We start from the raw sequence: 23,556 nt of genomic DNA, 5'->3' as shown, positions 1-23,556 counted from the left end.
CTGGCTGGCAGTGAGAAGATTTTATATTTTCTAAGAGTTGACTGCCTAGTCCTTACAAACAGACTGGGTAAAACTCTTCCAGAGGACGCAGGAGGACTGTCAACCTGAGTTGGACTGACAGCTGACAGAGACAGGCTTACTGGGTAGAGGTAGACTGACTGAACTCTACTGTAGATGTAGTAGGGTGGACAGACGGACTATGTAAAGCTGGGACGATTCTCTCACAATGCCCTGGAGATTTCTGAGGGTCTGTCAAACAGAGCTCATCCTCGTGACCTACATTTGTTTGCTCTAGGTTATTGGAAAAGGATTCAGCCTTCAGCAGTTTGACAGAAATGTACACCTCTACATACTTCAGTGATTATATTTTGCAACCTTTACTGGCCACCCAGATGGCTGCCTGGTTGGTTTTAGCGTAGGACTAGTCTGGACTGACTGATTTGAAAAGTAAGAGATCCCAAAGGAACTGACTGGTTTAAACAACTAGATGACAAAGGCAAGTATGGGGAAGGTAAAGCATTGTAGTGAATATTAATTTTAAAAAAAGAAAATGTTTCATGTTCATGCATTAAGTGCTCTTTTATGAGCAAGTTGCCAGCTTAGACATTTTTCTTTTTTAAATAACAAACTAGTAAACATCAAACACCTCTGCCAGTCTTTAATTAATGTAGCTCAAATTACCCAAGAAGAAAGGGTTCTCCTAGAAGGGGCATTACAATAGACACTTACTGGCATATTTCTTTATGCTTTTTGGATTTTACTTCAAGTCTACTTCTTCAGTCAATACCCACCTCAAACCAAAAGATTTATATACACAAACATACGTGACACTAAAATATAACAAAGTACATTGGGAGACAGAGAAATGTGCCTACTTTAGAGTGAAATATCCAAGTGACAGGGACACCCACTCTACAACTGATCTTCTCTGACAGCCCCAGAGTCAGAGTCCCCCCCCCAGAGAGACCTATAGTCAGTGAGCCCCCCAGAGACAGAGAGCCCCCCCAGAAACAGCAACCTCCATTGCCACTTCTCTCCGACAGTCGTCTCATTGTGCTCCTCAGGCTGCGGCCAGATCAAAGACCTTATGCTTCCAATGGAACACAGCCAAGAGCAACCAGACTGGTTCTGATAGGCGCAATTACCCAAGAGGGAAGTTAAATCTTCAAAGCAGCGTAGTGTTGCTTTTAGTTACCAGTCCAACTCATACAGCCCATTCCTCAGATTCAGGTCCGCCATCTTATCTTATTTCCAAATGGAATAATAATGCACAATGCCTTACCACAGGTTAAGCAAAATCTGTAACATCGGATAAACACAAAATACTTTGGTTAGCCGCAACTGATAAGTACCAGGAAACCAAAGCAGAACAGGAACCAACAACGATTAAGTCACTTGACACCAACTAAAACAGATCCAAACCTGCACGTCTGACCATCGAAAGGCCACATCTTTCTCTGGCCAACACTGCTCAGAAACAGGCAAAGGCACAGCGCACCACACAGTCTTACATCCTGGTAAGTTGCCTGGGCAGAGAGTTGACTAGTTAACAGTATAGCCGTCAGGTTGCCACTGTAAATGAGGAATTGATCAGAGGGAATATTCATGGTCTCTCAGTGCCTGGTTTTAATACACCAGGGTGTCACATCCCTGGTGATGGAATGGTCTAGCCCGGGCCAGTGACTAGTGTGATATACTGAGAGCTGAGGGCCACTGACCCCGCAGAACTGACCTGGCATAACTCTACTGTGGGGGAGTGGTCAGCGCCAGGACAGCCCACTGCACAGCAACGTCAGGTAGTCAGAGTGTTAACTTTACAACCGGCAGCAGACACGATAGAAGGCCTCCAAAAGGTGAAGGAGTGCAGAATACTAGCCACCTACTAGCACGGAAACACCCCCCGAAAACACAGCCAGCTGGTCACTCAGTCGGATTCAGTGAGTCAAGGAAAGAGAGTGAAGTCTACGGACCGTGAGCCGGGGACAAAGCAAGCCACGATGTCAGCAGAGCAGCAAAGAACAAAGTGCTCCTCAAATCCGTGGACACAAGGCATTATTTGTCATGGCAGAATTGTGTAGGTAGGTGGTATGTGGTCACTGGCCCCTGGCGTGCCCCGGGAGAGGCAGGACACTGGCCCCTGGCGTGCCCCGGGAGAGGCAGGACACTGGCCCCTGGCGTGCCCCGGGAGAGCCAGGACACTGGCCCCTGGCGTGCCCCGGGAGAGGCAGGACACTGGCCCCTGGCGTGCCCCGGGAGAGGCAGGACACTGGCCCCTGGCGTGCCCCGGGAGAGGCAGGACACTGGCCCCTGTCGTGCCCCGGGAGAGGCTGGGTAGAAATCTGCAGCGCTGTGGCATTTCAGCACCAGGCACGGCTTTAATCCACTGTGATACACGTCTGTTTGATGTTAACGGTCAACTGGACACGGTCACGATTGGCTTGGTTCAGAGAACGGAAATGAAGTGGAAAAGATTGCTGTTGGGATATAATAAGGTGTATGAGCTCTCAACAGAAGGGAAAAAAAACATTGGTCTCCCACTGCTCAGTCTCAAGATGAAAGATAATGAAATGTTTTATTTTAATTTCAGAAATATTAAATAATGTATCAGCACTAATACAGCATGGAATGTGTTTCATGGTATTGTTATTTGCCTATGTGATATTATAGGCGGTGATATTTGCCTATGAACTTCTGACATTTATTTTCTAGCATTGTCAGCAGAAAGGAAATGTCGTTGTGACTTTGTGGTTAGGCCAAGCACCCAATGTAGAAAAGATTCACTAAATAGTCTATGGTCTCACTATGACACAGCTAACTGAGACTTTATTGAATTATTTTTAAATGCATTATATTATCGACACAAACAAAATCCACCAAGTTATTTAGTAGGGTAAGGGGATTTGAACAAAGCATCATTTGTCACAGAAGAAATCCCATGTGTTCTGTGGAACCTTTTCAAGCTGGGGTGACTAAGATCTAAAATATCAACAATGACTAAACTGACTTTATATGGACATTGCGCCGATGATGTGAAAATGTATAACTACAACAATAAAAGTTGTAGCAAAAGCTGAAAAGGGTAGTACAATCAATGTGGTGCACATTCACATTAACCTCACAGAACTAAAACATGCCAGTATTTGGTGATGTGGATTTGAGATACTATGGCCAAGCTCTAGGCCGGCATAACACTGAACATCGCCTCAAACCCTCCGTCCACATTATCACCATCATCATCCCAGACAGGCGGCAGGTGTCAGGAACGTCTTCTATTTTGGTGACAAAGCAAAATGTCAAGGGGGAACGGTGTCACTCAGACGGCCCTGGCTGTGGTACCCAGGGGGATCAAGGCTCTCCCACATCTTGTCTGCCAGTCTGGTTCGTTGGCTGGCACAGTCTGGTCGCCTATGGATGACTGAATGGTACAGGTTGACCAATCAGGCTGAACTTAGAAAACAGACTGGTCCTGGAATAACATAGATGTACGCCTTATCTAAACTAGGTCCGCCTGGGACCAAGCCAACCTGGCTGGGGAGGAAGAGCAACTCACAGGCTTTAAGCCTGCCTGATCACAGAGATTACTCAGAAAGCTGCAAACAACAGCTTCCTACCGTGAAACCATGAAAATGGTAGACGATCAATGTTGTTTTATCCCCACCAATGACTATCATATATGATAGAGGTCTTCTTCAGACACTTTTAGGTTAATAGCATGGAGAGAAGGGGGAGGTGAGGGAGGAGAAAAGAGAGGACAGTAGGCTCAGGTGTTGCAATCTGCAGGAGACAGAGTAACAATATCTCACAAGCTTCTCTGACTCTATTCGCTATCTATGAAAGCAGGGGCACAATGACATCAATTTATTACACCTCTGGGTATGTGGACTGGGTAGAGATTCCCTGACTGCCTTGTTCCATTCAGTTCCATACTGAGAAAAGATACAGTGAGACTCATCTCACAGATAAAGGCTTCTCAGTCGCCAGGAACCCATCAATGCAAGGATTTTCAAGGACGCAGCATGCTTTGCACTGGTCATGTTTTGCACTTCTTTTTCAGAGGAATATTCTGTTAGATTTGCTGGATTTTTCTGCAGGTTTAAAAAGCTGTAGGCTGGAAAGAAGATTTGGCCATCTATTGAAAGAACGACAATCTCCAAAGAATCATTATCCCTTCTGGTTGTGTAATGGCTCCAAAGAACTAACATATTTACACAGACAAAGAGCTCTCCTCCGAGTAGAGGGGCATGTACTAGCATTTCAATGGAGAATGACAAAACTATCCAATTTCAACCATAATGTGATTCTAAAAATTAGGGTTGTGGACATTCTCTACCTGTGCACTGAGGCAGTATAACCACATTTCTCCATTCAGACCTGTTTTTAATACAGAGGGAGTACCATTCCTGTTAGGGATCAGTTCAGATATCTGTTCGTAAGGGTCTGACCACAGGAGAAATGGTCCTCCAATCTGGTCATTATGGAACTATTAGATCAATAACCTTGTGTACCATTTGTCAAAGATGTGTGTACAGCGTAATGGCTTCAAATTCCTAAATTGCCACTTCTATTTGACGCCTATACTGGGAGAGGTTTGACTCATTCCAATTAATACATTTCTTGAAAGAAACAACTTGAGAGGTATGTCGATTGCAATGATTCCAAATGTTTATTACTCACAGGATTGTCACACAGCTCCAATGGTTGGTTGGTGAAGGCGTTTGTTTCCAGAGAATTTTAAAACAGATTCCAAGACGATATTGATGGAAACGTCACACAAAAACAATAGAAAAATGGTCCAGCAAAACCACAAATGAAAACAATAAGATATGAACTAAACTACGGTTAACACTGTTGCGTTGCTATGCATCTGAAACATACAAATAACTGACACCTTCCATAGTAGATTAACCACGTACAACTTCAAAACAAATATAGCCATGACCAGCAGGTGGCACAATACCAAATTAAAGGACCTGTAAACTAGAACAAATGTTTGGCCTCTTTTCAGCTGATGCTACGGGTGTGCAATTAATCCTAATTAATATGAATAACACTTTGTCACACACACACACAATCACACATGTATAAAAAAAAACAGCAATGAAATCCACATGCAGTGCAAAACATAGCCCAACATAGCACAAAAAGTAGCCTTTTACCCAGATCAGAGCTAGCAATATCAGCAAACCCTGTGCATACCTGTTAGTCAGTTATGCAAAAAGACAAAGAAAAAGAAATATACAAAACTAGCTTTTATGATTAGTACAAACTACTTACATTTACAAAGGTAATCAAACGCAGAGAGCAACAGCTCTAACAACTTGGGTCAATCTGGCTAATATAGCGAAACCAGTTAGATATCTCAATACAGTAACTGCCTGAAAAAATATTGTCGATGCACATTCGACTCCTCCATGTAATATTTTCCATGTTTGCCATGGCTTCCCACAAACACAATCCATTTCCGCCAGACTCCTGGGTTTTTGGTAAACATTGCTATACGTTCTACCCCAATGTATGACAACACCTGTGTCAGTAAAATAGATGTCAAGTGAATTAGCAGCCTGATGCACAAGATAATTTGCATTGGGAAAATTCAGTGAGCCACATTTTTATTGTTAAGCAACACAGTCCTACGCATACAAGTGTATCTTTTATCCCATCTCCCAGAAATGTATTCCCTTCAGGCAATTTAAATGAATAGAAATGCAATTTCCTCTACGGAGAAAAAATAAGAATACACTTACCTTCACCATCACATGAAATGTTTGGCTGCAATGTCAGACACCATAGTCTGCAAAAATGAAACACTGCCTCTGAACAGAATAACCTCATACTAACCATAAAGCATGGAATTATAGTCTGGGGCTACTTCACTGGCTCAGGGACTGGCCAATTTGACTTTGACCATAACTTAGTCCACAACGTCCATATTTATCCCATGAATGCTTGAGGAGTATGTGAGGCCACCTGTCAAAAAACTGATACTAAATCAAACATGGATCTTGCAACAGGACAATGATCCAGAACACACAAGCAAAGCAACAAAAGAATGTCCTGAAAAATAAGAAATTGGGGGTTTTGGAATTGCGGAGTCAAAGCCCAGATCCCAATCCTATCTAAATGCTTTGGGGGAACTAGAAGCAGGATGTATGCAAGAAAGCCCTCAAACACACCACAGTCAAAGCAGTACTGTGAAGAACAGTGGGCAAACAGTCCTCCCAGTTTTTTAAACAAGGTCAATATATCTGAAATTAAGATGATGTATGCATATGTAAAAAAATATCCTTCCCTCCATCCCTTTTCATATATATAAATGTTATCATTGCAGCTTCTTTTAGACAAACAGGACAGAATGTATTGAGAAATGTACACAGTAAGTAAATGAGACCCTAGGAATGGTGGGAGATCCTTGTCCTGTTCAGAAGGCTTTTCACATGGTCAGTCTGCAGAACAAACACCTGATCTAGTCATTATGGATCTATGTGATCAATAACCATGAGTGGGGGGAAATAAATGAGTGAGCATGGATCACCAGGGTGACTAATTTGTTCTACATAATGAGCAAATACATCTCATGGAAGCACAATTGCATCATCCCTTATCTAACATTAGCTAAGTAAGGCAAATCTTAAATGGCCAAACCAGAATGTGTTTTTATGTACTCATGTAATTGCAGTGGAAGTCATTTTCATAACTACATTTCACTTTCATGATCATTGCAATCATCATAAAATATATTAACCCAAGTAAAATAACTGTTTAGAAGGCGGTTCACAAGGTCAGAACGCAGGAGAAGCGCCCCGATCTGGTCATTATGGATCTATGGGATCAATGACCGGGAGCAGCGAGAGAAGAATAAGTGAGTGTGGATCACCATGGCGACTAATCTGTTCTACTAGATCTAAATGAGCAAATAGGTCTTACAGAAACTCTTTTGAATCAAAGCTGACCAAGCGTTAGGCTCAGCTTCCACATATAAAAAGGAATGTTTCACAGCATTACCTGTAGCCAAAGTTTCCAAAAAGAAATTCAAAGCAGGCCAAACTGAGTAACTTTACACACGCATTTCTCAAATTACGCAAAATGCAAACACCTACTAGAACATGCTAATAGGATAGCCTAGGACTAACCTCCAATTGGAAACACCAGTGTTTGTACTATCATGGATTAGATAGAAAAATATATTTTGCTATGTTGCATTTATAGGTACCGGTCTGCAGATGGCTTTTGACTGAACCTGTCTAATAAATGTTGCTGTGGCAGAGCTGCGTCCTCCAATGGTTTATCTTCTGAGAACAAACATTTTTATAAAAATTAGGGTCACAGTATAGGTCAGCAAACAACGCACACAGGCGAAATGGCCTATAGGTAAATTAAAGCAGCATTTTTCAATGGAACAAATCTGTATCTCAATGTCTTCACCAAAAGTAACCGAAAATGTTTTTCCTTATGGGTTTATTTAAATAACACAAAACTCCCCAGGCCTTTCAAACTTTTTATTTGGTCAATGGTTTGGCTCCAACAGGTCAAATAATTTTTAAAAAATCTAAACGTTAATGAACCAAATTTAACCTATCCCACCTCGGAATGTTATGCATAGATTCCACACTACAACTATGAGCCAAGGCTAAGGAGCTTCAAAATGAGAAGCTGGTCAGTGCTCTTGTACACTTAGCAGGCAGTGTCTTCATTAGGGGTGTAACGATCCATCTACTACATCGATGTATCGATTTATATTCCTATGATCCAACTACATCGATCTGTGCTCAGCAAGTTGGCCTTCCGGATCGATCTAACATCGTTTTAAAATGTAATCAATCGATTGTATCGATACTAGGAAATAACCCATTGGATTTAAGCACGTCAGACTTTATAGGAATGTTTTTTCTTAGCACTTTTAATGATAAAGGCGATAAATGTTACTCGATTCAGTCTGCCTATCCGTGACGTCATCGCCCCGGGCCAGCAGCAGCGCAAAGACAACAAAACAGCATGGCAGATGGCAGAGGAGAAGCTGACAAGCGAGAAATTATCAAGCCACCATTGCGGTCCAGTGTGTGGAAAGTATAGGTTGCACTTCATTTTTGATATTAATACTGTATTTGTATTATTTCTATTTGAAAATAATAGAAATAGTTGAAAAACAACAGCAAAAGTAGCAGGTAAACCTACTGTTAATTCAACCTGAAGAAATGTTGGTTGCACTTTATTTTAGATATTAGTACTGTATTTGTATTATTTCTATGTTGAAAAACAACAGCAAAAGTAGCAGGTAAACCTACTGTTAATTCAACCTGAAGAGATGTTGGTTGCACTTTATTTTTGATATTAATATAGTAGTAATTTTATGTTGAAAAACAACAGCAAAAGTAGCAGGTAAACCTACTGTTAATTCAACCTGAAGAGATGTTGGTTGCACTTCATTTTTGATAGTAATATAGTAGTATTTTTATGTTGAAAAACAAAAGCACAAGTAGCAGGTAAACCTACTGTTGAAATGTTGGTTGCACTTACTGTACGTTTATTGAAAATGTATTGAATATTGAAAATGAGAGCAGAACATTTTAACTTCCTGTTAATTCAACCTAAAGTGTTGGTTGCACTTTATTCAAATAAAATGTGAATGCATTTGCCATTAATTGTTGTTTACTTGTTTGTTTATATCCATAATTAATTGATACCTGATTCCCTTACAAGAAACAACAGGAATCTAGGAAACTTCACCTGCACTGTCCAGTATCCAGGTATTTATTTCAGTCAAACGGGTTGAATTTTTGGCTGAAAAGATACTGAATCGATTTCAAGTCACTGAATCGTTTCGGATCGTATTGTTCTAAATGAACCATTATCGGCCTTGAATCGTATTGACAACCACGAATCGTGATACAAATCAAATCGTGGTTAAAATGAATCGTTACACCCCTAGTCTTCATGCTTTAGTTACTGGCTTGGGCCTGCCGAATGTAGGCCAACACAACAGACAAACTTCTCAAACGATGCTCAAGTAACATTCCAATATTTCACTCACTTTCTCTCTGTATACAGCCTATTGCTGGGAGCAATATCTCACCAAGTCATATTCCAGCTTTGTGTAAACGTATTTGGCAAATAAAAGCAATTCTGGTCATTCAACATCCTATAATAAAAGTTGTATTCATCCAACTCTGCAGCGGAGTGCCATCGATTGCAGCAGTTATTCTACCTTCTGCTGAGAGTTGTAACAAGAGAAGCTCTCTGATTTACACAACTAGGGGCGTGCTGATGTCATCCTCTTCAAAATTTTAACTATTGGTTATATCAGTCAATTCCCATTATCAAATATACATTCGAACAGAAATACGGGGAAGAGAGCTTAACATGTTAAAGAAAGTCCAAATTACTGTGTACCACATCTTTATGTTCCTTCAATCATTCACATACAGTTCATAAAGTTACTAATTGCGACATCTGAAATCCACATGACTGAGCCTACTTCATCGCTCCCACTTAATTATCAACAAATGGGCAAATAAATTATGCATGGCTGTACTGCTTCTTGCATTTATTCCAGAAAGACTCTTTTGTATCATTTCACTTTTCATAGGAGATAAAACATTTGCCTCCTGACAATTGAGCGATGCCTCAACACTTGTACATCAAAATAAATGTTCAACAATTGTCCTTTTATCTCCTAATGATTAGTCACTCGCTAACAGTGACAAGGAAAGAATAGTTTTTGGAGCATGAGAATGAGTGACAGGAAGAGATGTTTATTCTAATCCAAATCATGGAAGCAACCTTAACATACACCCCTGCCATTTCTTTACAAACAGCCAAGCTAGACAACTGACATCGGCCATTAAATGCGCACAGCGCTTTAGACCACTTGTGACAGAGGTATGCTGGCAGTTGACAATTATTTGTTTAAAATCACAGATGATAACCAAAAATAATTACTACATAAACGGATTTGAAAAATACGCTACAAGACCTGTTTTGTCCAAGGACTTGGCACACTCCTGCATGTTTGGGATTACTGTAAAATAAACTAATGACCAAAATGGCCAAGTCGTCAAAAAAAGCAAACAAATTAGACCCAAACCGCTAAATTCGGAGCCGAGCAATACACAAAGACGTATTATGAGTCAGGCGATAAGCTGTTTTGCAAATTCGGTCGATGGTCATGCCCATGTGTTCAACCAACTTTGCAATAGCCTACATCTATATATGGTGCAATATGAATTATCGGCATGCCAATTGTGATATTCCAAACAATGAGCTATCATGGTGAAATATAGCGATGCATAATGTCAGCAGCAGTCAGCTTCTCCATCTAGCTAATTACTGCCGTATCTATACTGTGTTAACACTTGGAATTGAAATGTCTTGAAAAAATGTATATGCAATGTTGTATTAAATCATTCCAACATTCCTGTAATATCTTATTAAATTGTTGACGTTTAAAATTAGCATAAATCGTAAAGCACAGAATTCAGAAAAATGATAATGGAAAGAACAGAATTTGGGGGAAAATAAAACAGAATTTGGAAATAAATAGTCTCTGAAACAAAAAGAGTCTGAAACAAACGGCCAAGTGAACATTCTACTGTACCTGTCATGGTGTGAACTTAAAGAAATAATTGTGGAATCAAATCTATAATCTGATTCCTAAGTGAACTAGTCAAATCCATCCGTCACTGAGCCTGTGGTTGTGGTTTAATGCTGATCAGACCTGGCACAGAGTTATTGGGAGTCGAGGAAAAAGTAAGCCCTCCGGCTCTCCCTTTCATGATTTATTAAAGCCAGTCAGAACGACTTTCATTTCGTGCGGAAGATGGGAGAGGGAGCAGAAAATACATAAACAAAAAAGGGGATCGTGGGTTTTTCCTTCCTCCCAGATCAGAAGTACTACAGTGGTGCAAGTCATTACCTGGAAGGCAGGCTGTGTTTAACCAGGAGGGCAAGGCCACGGCCAATGTTTATCACCGTCAAGATGGGTTGTGGCTGTCTAATATGTACCGATGCGTGAAAAACGGGACACAGACAGACTAGTAACCAAGCAGATAAGGGAAACAAACCAAACACTCGTACCTTTAGATGAACACGGCTCATCAGTCAGTCTGCTCACCAGACACAGTCACCGACATCCCTCAATACACAGACACTCTCCAATACAGTCTCCATTAAACACACTTAGCAATTAAAGACACAGCATCTGTACGACATGGAATGACAAGCTGTGTAGCGTACATTGCTTTTACACTGCCGTGCATGAGGGCTTCGCCATCCATCCAACCAGAGATCAGACTAATGAGCAGCATTGACTCTCTTTGACTCCCCCAGTCATTTGTACAGTTGGGTAACTCGTGATTTCGATGGTACCTTATGGGAATACCAGTAACGGCAAAGTATCCTGATTGAATAACCACTCAACCAGTCAAGTCAGTCCAGAACAGTTCTAATTGGGCAGATGTGCTCAAACAGGTTCAGAAATCTTGCTGCTGACGCCAGTAACATCTGTCATAATCTGCCCAGGAGCTTCGGAGGCCACACAGGCACATCTGTGCAAACGTATCAGTGAGATGTTTTACGATTCAGCCGAACACCTCCGGATTCAATAACAGATACGAGCGTAGATGAATCCTCTCTGTTCTCTGGTTTTACTGACGCATAAAACATTGACCGCTAAGACATGGCTAAAGGCCATTAAAGACCCACATTAAACCAGATAGATGGGATTGCGGTCAGGGTGACCCTGGCAGTGCTGACAGGGTTACTGAGCCTTAGTGGTTGTGAAGTGCTAACCGTATCTTATGGCCTTATGTCTAGAAGTCACGCTCAAGCCTTGGGCTAGGAAGCAAGCCTACCGCAGAGCCGTAACCCCAACCTATCTCCTTAAGTCTGAGCACCAAGCAGACACACCAGGTCCCATCTTTACCAGCTTTGGTATGACTGGGACAAAGTCTGAACTCCAAATCTTCTAATCCCACAGTGTACAATGCCGATAAATCAGAGCTTAGCATAACTTCCAGAAGTAGTTTATAGCGAAATGCCAAAGGCTGGGTAATCACAGGTCGAAGTGAATGTGTTCTCAAGTAAAGGTCGCCCAGTTGGCATACACCGCTACGACATCACTAGGCAACGGTGCACATGTTGTTGTTGCTACTGACACATCTAAGGAGGGAACCAGCTTTGACATTTAAAATGGGAGCCGGCCGCCGGTACACCTGACTGACACAGCACACAGTGGGCTTCCCAAATGGCGCCCAACTCCTCAAGACCATGTTCACCCAGAGCCCCACGGGCCGAGCACTATTTAGAGAATATTGTGCCATTTTGGACCCAACCCAAGCGCCACCTAATTAAGACAATGTCTTCCCCGTTCTCACCCACCCCCATCACCACCGCCACCACAGAAGTTCTCTGATGTCTAAGAATGTCATGTGCGGTCCTATCCGCAAAGGCAGGGAAAGGAGGATGAGAACAGCGAGAGGTGAAAAGAGTAAAGCGGATGACATTTAAAATATTATTACAGGGGATGTTTCAGGGCTCTATACTATACAGAGCTTGGTTTGCCAGTGCTCTTCAAGGAGCACGTAAAGACTTCCGTCTATTTCCACTCAATCGACAAACCACTGGACTACAACTCATACAAACCACATGCAGCAGGCTGCTACTTGGCCTAACAGAAAGCCAATCTCTCAGCAACTAAACCACCATCACGTCATCATAAATACCACTGAGTTAACAACTACTGAAATGCTGTCAAAATACATAAAAATAGAGAATCCCATCGAACCGTTAATGTATGTTCTTTCCAGAGAACAATTTCGTTGCAGAGAAGTGAAAATATGCACAGCTAAAATATGGGGGACAGAAAAAGCACTCGACTGAGACAAGGGTACTGGAAGAGGTCATAAATTAGGCAAACCTCTCAGACTATTCTCTCACGAAGCAGACGGCCACGCCACAGAATAATGTGTTATCTCAACTCCGCTAACACCTCAGAAGAATGAGCGGCCTGCTAGAGTTCACCGTTTGACTTCGGAAGCCCTGAGCTATCTGTCCTAACATCCAAAATGTCACATTTCCATAAGGAACAATAACACCAATAGGCAGCATCCATATCTCTTCCTGTTCATGGTCCATCACAGCCAATCACAACGTTCCATCTACAGTGGTAACAGAGTTCTGTGAGCAGATAAGACTGGCCTTTAAGTCAAAACAGAAAATCAATGACAGGTCCAAACGTCTTAAGCGACATTTCAATTGTTTTTAACGTATAGCCATGGCATCGATTATAATGAAACAACCTTTTGCTGACAGAAAGGCAGCCAACACTAAAACAGCCTTTTTTGAGGACTCTGAAATCAGCCCCAGAATGCTTAATAAAGGGGGAATGACTGAGGAAAGCTGACAGAATCAAACTACCTAGCAGACCTTCAACAGAGAATCCAATGACTTGCAGATGAACCTCAACCTTGCATCCAAAGCTTGTGCATTTGCTCCTTGTTAAACACATGGTGTAAGAGGGATAGACACTTCTCTCAGTCCCTCCCTCTCTGCAGTGAGAACACAGTATTGTTGTTGAATGATCAGAACATTAGCATGTCCATTCCTCTGATGGGCTGCAGTTAGGAACAGACAGTTAGGCCTAATAAAACAGTCCTCTCTTTGCGGTTGTAAAAACCCACAACATAGTTCCCTTGCGACCTCCAGTCCATTCAAATCAGGTAAGATTTTACTTTCCCCAGGACGAACTCAGGCCAAAATCAACCACCCCTGATATGAACACATTAGTGGGTAAGCGCCAGGCATTCCGGCAGGACCCATTGAGCTGTCATGGGAAAAAAAGATATATAGTTATGCAATTAATAGATTGTGCATGATGAATAAAGGGTCTTCCTACCTGGTTAGAAATAAATAGCTTTTCTTCAACTCCTTGCTAAAGGAAGCAAAGCTGTAAAGAGCTGACTGCAGTGATAACATAATGCACAGAAAGACCCACTTAGATGAATAATAGAAACACAATTTCAGACGCCTCACTGTAACACAAACTTAGTTTAAAGGGATGGTTCAGGATTTTGGCATGGAGTTCCACAATCTACTTCATATAAACTTGGGGATAATATTTTTATATCTCTGCATGCAATATAGTGCTTGCGCAGTTACTAACCAGTATAAGCATAATGACTGGAAATACATTGCTAGCACTCTAGACATTCCTTTAGACATCCAGTCATTGTGCTAATGCTAGTAAGACTGGTCTCACAAAACTACATCTAACATTCTTCAAACCGGGTTGAAAAAAAATTGAATTCAGAACTTAACCTGACTGGTGTACACAGTAAATAGTATATCACGGTGCCAAAATTCCCCCAAATCCCTTTAAAATAAGTTTGTATTGCAGGGAGGTGACTGAAATTGTGTTTCTATTATTCATCGAAATGGCTCTATGAAAACAGGATATATTTGGCTGGTAATGCTAGCGATAGAAAACAGCCACATTAAAGAAGAATGGTAGAGGCTAGATGAGTATTATAACAATGGCTGATCAGTGAAGCCTGATAAAAACAATTCAATTTATTTAGAGAGCTAATAGTAGAGAAGAAAACAGTCAAACAATATTTCAATAGAAAAACAGGTACAAAATTAAATGCACTTTAGGTTTGAAGATAAAGTGTCAAGATGTGTAACTTCACTTAATCTGTTAGCAAATAAATTAGTGGTTGATTATGAAATAACTTCATTAAATGTACTGTGAATTGCAGCAAGTTTATTGGGCAAGATGTTTTTTTTTTTTTATTATAAATTGTACAGTATGTCTGACTGACATACACAATAAAACATCAACATTTTAACGCCATTTCCATCGGAATGGAAGATAGGTAGGCTTCGCCATCGACAGCACATAGCCTACTGAAATAGGAAAATGGCACATTTCAGGAAAAGAAAGTGTGTGTGACATGAAGACTGGGAACAGTGAGTCTTGTTGTAATGCTCTGAAATACTTCCAAGATATAAAATATATTCTAGCTCAGTTTACAGTGAGACTACTGAGACAAATAATCTTTAAGTCCTGAACATCACAAACATTTGACTCCCGAACTGCTTTGGATAATTGAATATTGAAAAAGTATGACCGTTTCAGTATATCCTGGCGCACCTATCAAACCCCCAGGTATTCACCACAGTATGTGAGGTAAATAACTGACAGAAATGAGGCAATAGCTGAACATTTTACTTAGAAGGTGAGAAATCTGATGGGTTCATGAACATAATGCACATAACATCACGTCTCTCCACACACAGCCATCCTGAAGAATCAGAACAAGTAGAACTATAGAAAATAACTGGCAAGCAGAAAAAAGACATGACTAAAAGAACAGCAGTAGGTTTCCTTTCAGCATCATATTTCTAGCTCAGTGATTTTAACAAGTCACATGGTCCAGCCTGAGTCACCCTTCTCGTTTCAAGAATAAAAAATGTATTTAAAAAAGACAAAGACGACAAAGGACTCTACACGGAAGATACAGGCAGTTGTTTCCTGTGGGGTTCAGAGTCCCAGAACTTTACCACTCAATGGAACTCATAAACAGAATCAATGCAGCCTTTCTTGATGCATGTCAGAAATGGCACCATGTAGTTCTCCACTTTAAACAAAGTGTGGCCACAGATGTTTTCTCAAAGACGTACACGGATAAAAAAAGGTCATTCATTATAGGGAGAAAAGGCTGCAATCCTACAGCCGTAGTCCAATTCAGCAGTCCACTAGTTTACAGCAACACTTTACAGCAACCCTTTCACATTCACTGTGCGACCAATCATAGGGTTACCTAAATCATATTCATTAAACCCTGATTACTGGAACCCATTTGCCGTTACAAGCAGTGTGACCTGTACTGGCGGCAAGGCCAGGGAGACAGCGAAAGGGGGTGAGTCGGGGAGATGGAGCGACGGAAGACTAGAGGGAGATGGAAAAGAGAGCAGAATCAAAGCGCAACCAGTAATGTTCTATGTGGGAATAATAAAACCGAGCTGAGGGAGAAAACAGCATCACACAGATTTCTATTTGTGAGTGTCGCTCCCATTTTTATTCTGTCATCATTTGTCAGTTTCTCATTTCTTTTACTTCGTCTCTCTCCAAATAACTCCACGGAATTACGAAAGGCATTAAAGCCAGCGTAAGAGGACAGAATACTGTTCAGAACAGCTCAGTAAATCATTAGCCCTGGCTTTATATAAACACATTTCTCCATTTTATGTTGTCTTATTGGCAAGACAAGTGTGTATTACCTACTCATTAGTTAGAAATTTTAGAAGAATAAAATAAAATGTTTATCATAAAATCAATATCATCAGTAAATGACCAGACTACGAATGTTCTAGTCTTCGCGACTGTCCCACATTCATATGCAATAGCAGCAATCTGTCTGCGATAATATTAAGCAGGAATGAGAATCAGCAAGTTAAACTCCAAATCCCTCTCTCGCTTAGATCTCACTAGAGTTTGTTGGACGAGGCCCTTCTCACACCCTGGGGTTTCAAACAAAACTCTTGGGTGCCATCATGTTGAAAACAATGAGATCAGCACTGTCAAACATGCAGATCACACAACACCAGAGACTGACAAAGCAGAGCACAAACACCACGACTGGCTTAAAGAGACAAACTTCATTACGAATAATGCTTTTACTGCCTGTTGTTATTTTCTCAATGAGCAACGAACTGAGGCCTTCTGGACATTCCTACTGAGAAAAACAGCGAAAGGCTGCTGAAGAGAACCCAGGAGTATTTCCCCTGACACATTAGCAGCCTGCAGACGTCATTAAATGCCATTATCTAGCCTGGAGGCAGGAGGTGCACAACCAGCACACATTAGTGGATGTGCCAGGAACAGGGGCACTATAAACACTCTGCCTGCGTGAGTGTGTGTGTGTGATGATTTATTTCTCATAATTCTTTTCTTGGATGGGAGAGATGGAACATCAAAAGATGCACTGTTCTGATGTTTCTATGGGACTACGGTTTTGTCTAGTTAGGTCTGTGTACGTGTGATATTGCAAGCTCAGAATAGCACATGGCGCAGCGAAGCCACCGCAATGCTCAAACCCCGCCAAGAGACCGTACAGCATCTGTATTCCCACAGAGCCAGAGCATTGAAGGCCGTTTAAGGCCTCTCCGTGTCAAAATGAACACGTCAATTAACGTGGCTTGACACGTCAAATAAGCTCTCGATGTGACGCGGCAAACAGCACTGTAATTATAGATTGTTGTGTATGCTTCACATGCGAAAGCCAAGTGGGCCGACACGGGTCAATAACACCGACAAGGCTGGAGCAGGCGGCATACAAGCCCACAGCACTGTCCATATGTTTACAATATAATGTTTGTGTCAAGGTATTACTTGCTTAAATCGAACGTGCAAATGTTCGCGCGACCATTTGAAATAAGCGCGTTAGCTAGCTTGTCAAAGTTCCACCATGACGTTCAACCTTCCCAAAGGCAGGGACCAAAGTGTGATCCTGCCGCTACCTGCCACCCTGTCCCGTCTATCACAGCACCTAATTCATCCAACTATGTACACATTAAGCATATTGTGGACGTCGACAACTCTTAAACCACAAAACTGCAGCTAGGCTGTTCCCCTACAACACAGATCAGTCACGCACAAAAAAACTCAGGTCGCTAGCTAGCCTAGACTTGGCACCTGGCGGCACCCACACAAATAGCCTGGAAACAAGCTAGCCAACGATCTAGCCTTGCTTCCCAAAGCAAAAGCTAATGTTATAGCAGCTAGCTAGACTCATTCACAGGTGCATGGCTTGACCAGATGGGCTCCAACCACTCCCTTTGAACAAAAATATTCAGAGACATTAGGGATATTTAAATACACATGTTCTGTGCGTATGTACACATTCATGGTGTGTTGTGTGTCCGTTCCTCACTTCTTTATCCATGCTGTCCAGGTCTTCTTTACAGAGGGTGTAAAGGGGGTTGGTCTCTGACATGCTAGGCTGGCGTTCCCGGCGCCGGCAGGAAGGACCGGGTTGTTCCTCGTCTTGACGGGAGGGTCCTGCATTCTCCCCCTGCGGTGCCTTCTGACCGCCCCTGAACAAAACCACAAAACCACTATTGTAATGACAACACGGTGAAAGATGCAGTCTGTAACTAGCGAATATCAACATTTTAAAGCTCCCATTTTGGGCCGGACGAGTAATATGTTATTCGTACAAGGTAATTTATTAGAAGGACTATCAGTTAGCCATGAAATGTATAAGTTATAAAGTGGGTGGTTTTGATGACACGGCACAAATAAGTTCATAGGCTACATGGCATAGTACACAATACCCAGGGACCCTTTTTGGCTAAACAGCAACACTTTTACATCCAGTGGATAAAAATCGACCATCTTTAAAAAAATTATTTTCCGTTTTTATTATATTAAAACAGGTGTCACAGTGTCAGAGGAAGAAAAACACAAAAACATTGTTATGTTGAGCCCTCATCACACCTGCACTTATTCACTTAGTGGCGAAACACCTGTATAAGCCTTTCAGCCAATTTGCCATATCTTGCACAGGCCATGTTTGTGTGTATGCCTGCATATGCTAGCATGTGCATGACAAGATACAGCAAAAATACAAACACATCTATAAATAAATAAAAACTAAATAAAAAAGACAGATGGTACACATTCAGCTTTCAGTTCTGAATATAGGATAACACTGACACGTAGCAGGTCAATCTGCAATGGAAGGAAAGAAAAAAGGAGGGGCAAGAGAAGGCATGATAGCAGGAAGAGGTACAACCTGGTGTCTTTTCAACTCGGTGATATTGAGATTTTCTCCCAGAAAGAGAGAGGACAGTTAGAGCATTCCAAAGAAAGGCTATCTAGAACAGTAGGAAGTTTTACATAAATTTGTATTATTTGAAGCCAAGCAGGAGACAATTTTCTAAATGAGGTCTAAACAATACTGCTAATAATGTTATGTCCTTTATTGATTAATCTGATTGGTCTATTGAAGCAGGCTTAAGAAAGTCACACTGTGAAGTTGAGTGTACGAAACAGTAACTTATTTTGCCCAGCGAATGCTATTTTATACTGTAATGCATTTTATAGATAAGAGACAACCCTATAGAGGCCTGTTCTTGGATGAGCAACAAGGAGCTCCTAAAATGTGAGACGGGGTATGTTTGGCAGAATGATTAGCTTTCTGAAAGGAACCAAGGTGAGGCTGGAAAAAGAACTATTGTTTGGGACTGGGTAGACAGCTTTCAATTTAGCCCACTACTTTCAAGTTAGATCTGGTTGGAGGAACTCAGTGAGAAAAGGGGTGTAGCTAGCTCATTATAAACAAACTTGACTGGTTGGCCCACTGAGTCGTGAAGTAGAGGTACGTTCATTTCAGAAATTAGTCTTGGGTGCTATGTATTTTTTTGGATGTGACACTGTATATAGAGCTGCTGGGGTGTGAAAATCAGAAGACAGATGTGCTGGTTTTCAGTTGTGCCCACATACGGAGTGCTCATGTTCTCTGTAAAAGGTTGGTAACTCCTGATCTATCAGACAGACGGTGCAGGGCACCTCTACAAAATAAATTCTAACCTGAGGCCATGAGGTTGTTAACCTATCTTTGCTTGCACTCTGATCTGCACCTTAAAGACCTTATCAAAACACACACACACAAAGTCCCCACCCCACACACACACACACACACATAAACCCACACACACATACACCCAGTTCTGTTAACCCATCATATTGACTTATATACACATACACTGGCATCCATGCAATTCCTTAACAGAATAAATTCAAACCTTTGCTATCTGAATTCCTCTCATTCTGTGGTTAACACCATCTTGCCATCTTTATGTTCTGTTTACTTAATTTGATAGTATTGTCATTTAAATGGCTTTAAATGGCTTATACTAGAATTACTTTACTAAACGGACTGCGCTTTTTCCCGGGAACAGAGCTCTGCAATGTTTATGTGACCAACAAAATATTAAAACTTACAAACTAATGTGGATGTAAAGGTGACCTACTGAAAAATGCAGCACTGTTCATCACTGTGTGTCTGTCTCTCCCTGCAATATAACACCGCACCATACCATAAAGCTTAATTATGTTGTTCACATGACATTTGATTTCAAGCCAAAAAGCACCACATGCAGAGCATTTCTGACAAAAAGCTGCCAGACAAGTTAGAGACAACTACATCTTGTAGATGCATACTTAGTGGGCAGTTCCATCCCCCATTCATCATTGACCCAGTAACAGAGCATTCCAGCAATAATGTGCTAATTCATCTTCACCTCTTAGCTGTAAAATAGAAAGGACAGACAGAAACCCCAGCAGTAATCATTTCCATTCCAGGAGAACAACCCTACAGTGGCCGACACCCATCTGACTTAACATCGCTCCACTTTTATTTAGAGCCTGAGATTAATGTATAGATGGATTTAAATTTGGCTGAACAAGAAATAGGGCACAGGCAGCATGTCGACTGTGGGCCTCTCAGCCGAAGACAGTATATACATCATATACAGTATATTGATCCAGGGGGAGTTGTGCTGAACAGGCACTTTTCTACACTACTGTAAATGAATGGATCAGAACTCTGAGGGCACAAGGCGGGACGACCAGGTCGCAGTGGAGATGCCTGCTGCTAGAAGAGACACGCTGTCCCAGGACTCTTTACAGAAAAATTCTACATGTACACATTACACTTTAAGGCCTTCATAAAAGAGTAATATATACATGTGGACTATTACCATTTTATATAAGCCTTACAAAGGGTAATATAAACAGTACATGTAGTTTATCACTTACTATGTTATACAGCCCTTATAAAGCATAATATAAACATTACATGTAGTTCATCACTTACTATGTTATACAGTGTAATATAAACACGTGGCCAATATAAAGTACACATATGTATATATTATACTATATTAGGCCTAAATAAAATCGTAAGTTATAGTCCACATTTATATATTCTACTTTAAAAGGCATATATAAAAGGAAAACGCAATACCCTCCATGTATATTATACTTTACAAGGCCTATATAAAGGCATAAGCAATACCCCCTATGTATATTATACTTTACAAAGCCTATATAAAGGCATAAACAAAACCCCCCATGTATATTATACTTTACAAGGCCTATATAAAAGCATAAACAAACCCCCCATGTATATTATACATTATAAGGCTTATATAAAGGCATAAGCAAAACCCCCCATGTATATTATACTTTACAATGCCTATATAAAGGCATAAGCAAAACCCCCTGTGTGTATTATACATTATAAGGCCTATATAAAGGCATAAGCAATACCCTCCATGTATATTATACATTATAAGGCCTGTATCAAGGACAAGGCTACACATACATACAGTGCCGGGAAAACTTATTTGGCTCCTGTCTGATTTTCTGAGTTGTATTTAGTCAGATCCTCTTGTGGGTTGTAGTAATATATGCAGCAAGTCTAAAAGAAAAAAATGACACCAAACTTAGGTGCTCGTTAAACTTGTTGACATGCCAAGTAATCCATCAAGGAATCTTCCAGGAAGAAAAAGCTATATCCCCCCTAGTTAAGCACCAAATGAAAGGCAACTATGATGAGGCGTTTGAGTAACTTGGTAACAATCTGGCCTGATTTGGCCCTGCCCATTATGAACCAGACTGACCCTTCCATCAGACCCGTTACAGCTTCAGTAGCCACACCACGCCACCATCAGAAGAAACCCTCAAGCCCTCGGGAAAACAGTTGTTGACACATATCATAAGTGGAAACGGGTTACAATGCCATTTCTGAGGCTCTGGGCCCCCACCAAAACAGAGTCAAACCATACTGTTCCAAAGAACAGGCAACGTAAGTTAGCTTTTTTTTGCAAGTGCACAGCAGTTTTCCAGGGAGAAAGTGATCATTTAGCCCAGAGAAATTTATTTATTATTCCAATTGGACTCTTAATATCTCACCCGGCACAGCCAGAAGAGGACTGGTCACCCCTCTGAGCCTGGGTCCTCTCTAGGTTTCTTCCTAAAATTCGACCTTAGGGAGTTTTTCCTAGCCACTGAAATTCAACACTACTGTTGTCTGCTCCTTGGGGTTAAGGCCGGGTGTCTCTGTAAAGCACTTTGTGACAACTGCTGTTGTAAAAAGGGCTTTATAAATACATTTGATTGATTGATTGATTGATCATTGTTTCATTTCAAAATAATTTCATTGTTCAGAACGACGCATGTTATTCGGTGCACTAGACAAATAAAAGACTGACTCCATAGCGGATTCAGTTAGCAAGCCAAGCTAAAGCCAACAATGTTATTATCCTGAAGAAATGACAGAAAGCGCAGACTAGTGCAGCACATGCCAACTGAAACAGCAGGAATAAAACAAAAGCATAAAACTGATCATAAAAATAAATTAGAGCACAGGAAAGACAGGCTTGTCAGTGTAGACGGATAGAAATGGCAACAGTGATATTACTCAACTTAATAGGCTCTGTGCACCAGCGTAGTGAGGAACTACCGCTTTTGTCTAGAAGTCTGCATTGCAGTTTCCGGTTTACTTACTAATACTCATCCGCATTAGTAAACACCTGAACTCACAACAAGATGAGTGATGCTGTTGTACGGGAAAAAAAGAAATATAATGTACGTGACTCATTTAAGTTTCAAGGTACAAGCGGGGCATCATTTTAATCAGGAGAATGTGCTCTTTTCAATAAAATATGGCTTGCGCAGTTCAGTGACTTCAAACGCTAGACTAGAAATAGTCAGAAAAGGCGATTTTCTATATACTTCCACCTAAAGCAGGTTTAAGCGCAATTAATACCATACAGGACCAGATGTTTACTTCCTATGCCAGTTGTTATTTTTCCATTTCGTTGTGAAATGAGGTTACAGTAGTAAAATAAAAGAGGAGACCTGTTTTGGTGCTTTTTTGAGGCTATGGAATTTTAAGCTTCATTCAGGTTAGAAGAGGCTGAACGAAGGTTCGTTTCAATATAAGTGCTTTGGGGACGCGCTAGCGTTCCAGCTCAGCCAGCGTTCTTTTGCCGTTTTTGAGGCTAGGGTGAATTTTTATGCGTTCTATTGTCCTGCCTAATACAACACTAAAAAGGAACACGTCGCTAACTAGCTTAGCCGATAGCCGGCCAGCACACCACAGTAAACTACTTACCCTTGTAGTTGTGCAGACAACTCGATACGTAGAGTTTGAATCCCTTGTTCCGCTTGCTTGTTGGAGCAGGAGACCAGGCATCAACAATTCGATGGACATCACTAATGCTTATTTTAGGCGGGTCTTGGAGACATCTACTAAAAACAGAAATTTTGGGCAACGCGGGTGATCGCCTTAAACCGGAAACTGATATGCCGACATCTGGCTAAAGCGTAACTACGTCCATACGCTTGTGCACAGAGCCTATAGTAAAACCCATATAACACTCAGTGAAACCTGCCCCAGTACAGATTATTGGCTTACTAAGAGCACTGAAAATCCAACCATTGATCCCAGATATCAATGGAGTTGATGTAGCACCACAGAAGAGAACAGA

The 23,556-nt window shown here is 41.2% G+C and overlaps 1 protein-coding gene across 4 annotated transcripts in view; it reads right to left on the bottom strand.

Moving 5' to 3' along the window:
• Positions 1-23,556, bottom strand: part of ctdp1 (CTD (carboxy-terminal domain, RNA polymerase II, polypeptide A) phosphatase, subunit 1) — a 77,783-nt gene that overhangs the window by 37,088 nt on the left and 17,139 nt on the right. For 3 of the 4 annotated variants that reach the window (XM_010873807.5, XM_020050469.3, XM_020050470.3), the window contains one exon: positions 17,928-18,090. In XM_010873807.5, coding sequence (XP_010872109.4) covers positions 17,928-18,090 — 163 coding nt within the window. Of the gene's footprint in view, positions 1-14,769; positions 15,944-17,927; positions 18,091-23,556 lie in introns of those variants that run through there. The other variant, XM_020050468.3, reaches the window with a different exon arrangement.

Source organism: Esox lucius, chromosome 10 (genome assembly GCF_011004845.1).
Source record: "Esox lucius isolate fEsoLuc1 chromosome 10, fEsoLuc1.pri, whole genome shotgun sequence".
NCBI lineage: Eukaryota > Metazoa > Chordata > Actinopteri > Esociformes > Esocidae > Esox > Esox lucius.
The sequence above is the reverse complement of the archived record's forward strand: the minus strand, read 5'-3'. Positions and strand labels throughout refer to the sequence as shown.